We start from the raw sequence: 1735 nt of genomic DNA on the forward strand, positions 1-1735 counted from the left end.
CCTCGCCCCGGGTAATATCTGGTGGAGAGGCGCGTAGAGGAACGGGCGATTCTGCATTGTCATCGCGTCTTCGCGAAACACCGCGCGTTCGAGCTGACTCAGAACTCGGTTCGCGGAAAACAACGTCCCCCTTTCTTCATCCGATTTCCTGTCCCCGTGTTCGAAACATGACGATACAGACGGAAGCTTCTTTTCCTCCGATTTAAAAAGCTTGAAGAATTAGAACGACGCGTTCTAAGAAAGAGATAAGAAGAAGAAGAAGAAAAAGGAGATTTATCCAAGTTGCTTTCTCGACAGATGGACTCCCCTGAGCGCGAGATATACCGCGATCCAGACGTGGTGAGAGCCGACGACAGGGTGAACGAGGTGGTGCACACGGACACAGCGAGAAAGATGCTCTCGATCTTCCGGCAAATGGAGGAGAACGCGTGCAAGAAGGAATTGCCGAACGGGCCGAAACCTTTGAAACGCTTCACGCCGCCCCCGGAGGACAAATACGCGAAGGCGACCGCGTCGGACTCCGAGGAGGACGAGGACGAGGACGGCGAGGAGTCGGAAGGTGAGGACAGCGGCGAGGAAAGGGATCCTAACTACGTGCGAGCTTCCGATAAGGTGAGTAGCCGCGCGCGCATACACACGCATATACACGCTCGCGACGCGTCTTCATTGTTCTCCATCGCAATAAATGGTGCCGTTTATTAACATCGAGTGAAGGCATCCTCGAGATTCCTCCTTATGAATATGCACAATGAAAATTGCCGGGAAGATTGCTCAAGTGAGCCGATGGCGACACGGATATGCAGATGATACGACACCTGTCGCTGCGCAACATGCCTAGGACAATGTGAAATTACAATAGGAATATCCATAAAATCCATCGGGAGAATATATTATTATCTTGAATATCTTTCTTTCCGTTTCTCTTCTTTTCCGTTGTAGATTTTTCCTTTTTCTTTTTCTTTTTCTTTTTTTTCGAGGTCATAGGTTTTAGAATAATTTAACCGGTTATAATAATCTCCTTGGAAATGATTTTTGGTTTGTCCAGTCCGACTCCTTTCGAATCTGTTGAGGTTGCAAAATGATTGCACTTAACGTCTCGAAACGAACGGGCTCGAACGAATCCCAATGAACGCAAGAAACGAACGCCCAATTCCGTAAATGGAAGTCCGTGGAAATTATCGAAACGTGTATTTCAGGTTGAGGACGAGTTTTTGAAGCAAGCGCAGAACGCGGCCCGCGCAAAAACCTTGTGCGCGAAATTCGAACACTGGGAGGAGACGGATGGGAAAACGACGACGAGCAATCAGCACATCGCCGAGATGGAAATCGCTCAAAATTCGTCCGGGGAACAGCTGAGCATAGAGTCTGCGAGCAGTCTGAGAGCCCGTTTCGAGTCCCTCGGCTCGCAAACCAACGAATCGCCGCGCACACCTAAGGTCAAAGTCAATCGATTCGTGGTGAGTAGTACTCTTTCGTAGGAACCACTCTTCGTTCACCGCTCCATTCATTCCTTCCACCAGCGGCTCATTGATCCGACGCCGAGAGCTCTGCAATCATTTTTTCCCTTTCTTGCAATTCACTCTTCTGGGTGTCGAAAACGATTTGATTGAACCAATCGCACTGCATACGACTTTTATTTATTTATTTATTTATTTATTTATTCATTCATTCATCTCTTCTCTGCGTAATCTTGTTGTGATTTATTCATATATTTATTCTTTTTTTTTTTTTTTGT

The 1735-nt window shown here is 47.3% G+C and overlaps 1 protein-coding gene across 1 annotated transcript in view; it reads left to right on the forward strand.

Annotated features, from left to right (window-relative positions):
• Positions 1-1735, forward strand: part of LOC102675372 — a 46721-nt gene that overhangs the window by 39682 nt on the left and 5304 nt on the right. Inside the window, 2 exon segments of the mRNA XM_031511098.1 lie at positions 298-612; positions 1197-1457. Coding sequence (XP_031366958.1) covers positions 298-612; positions 1197-1457 — 576 coding nt within the window.

This window comes from Apis dorsata, unplaced genomic scaffold, assembly GCF_000469605.1.
Source record: "Apis dorsata unplaced genomic scaffold, Apis dorsata 1.3 scaffold_292, whole genome shotgun sequence".
Taxonomy (NCBI): domain Eukaryota; kingdom Metazoa; phylum Arthropoda; class Insecta; order Hymenoptera; family Apidae; genus Apis; species Apis dorsata.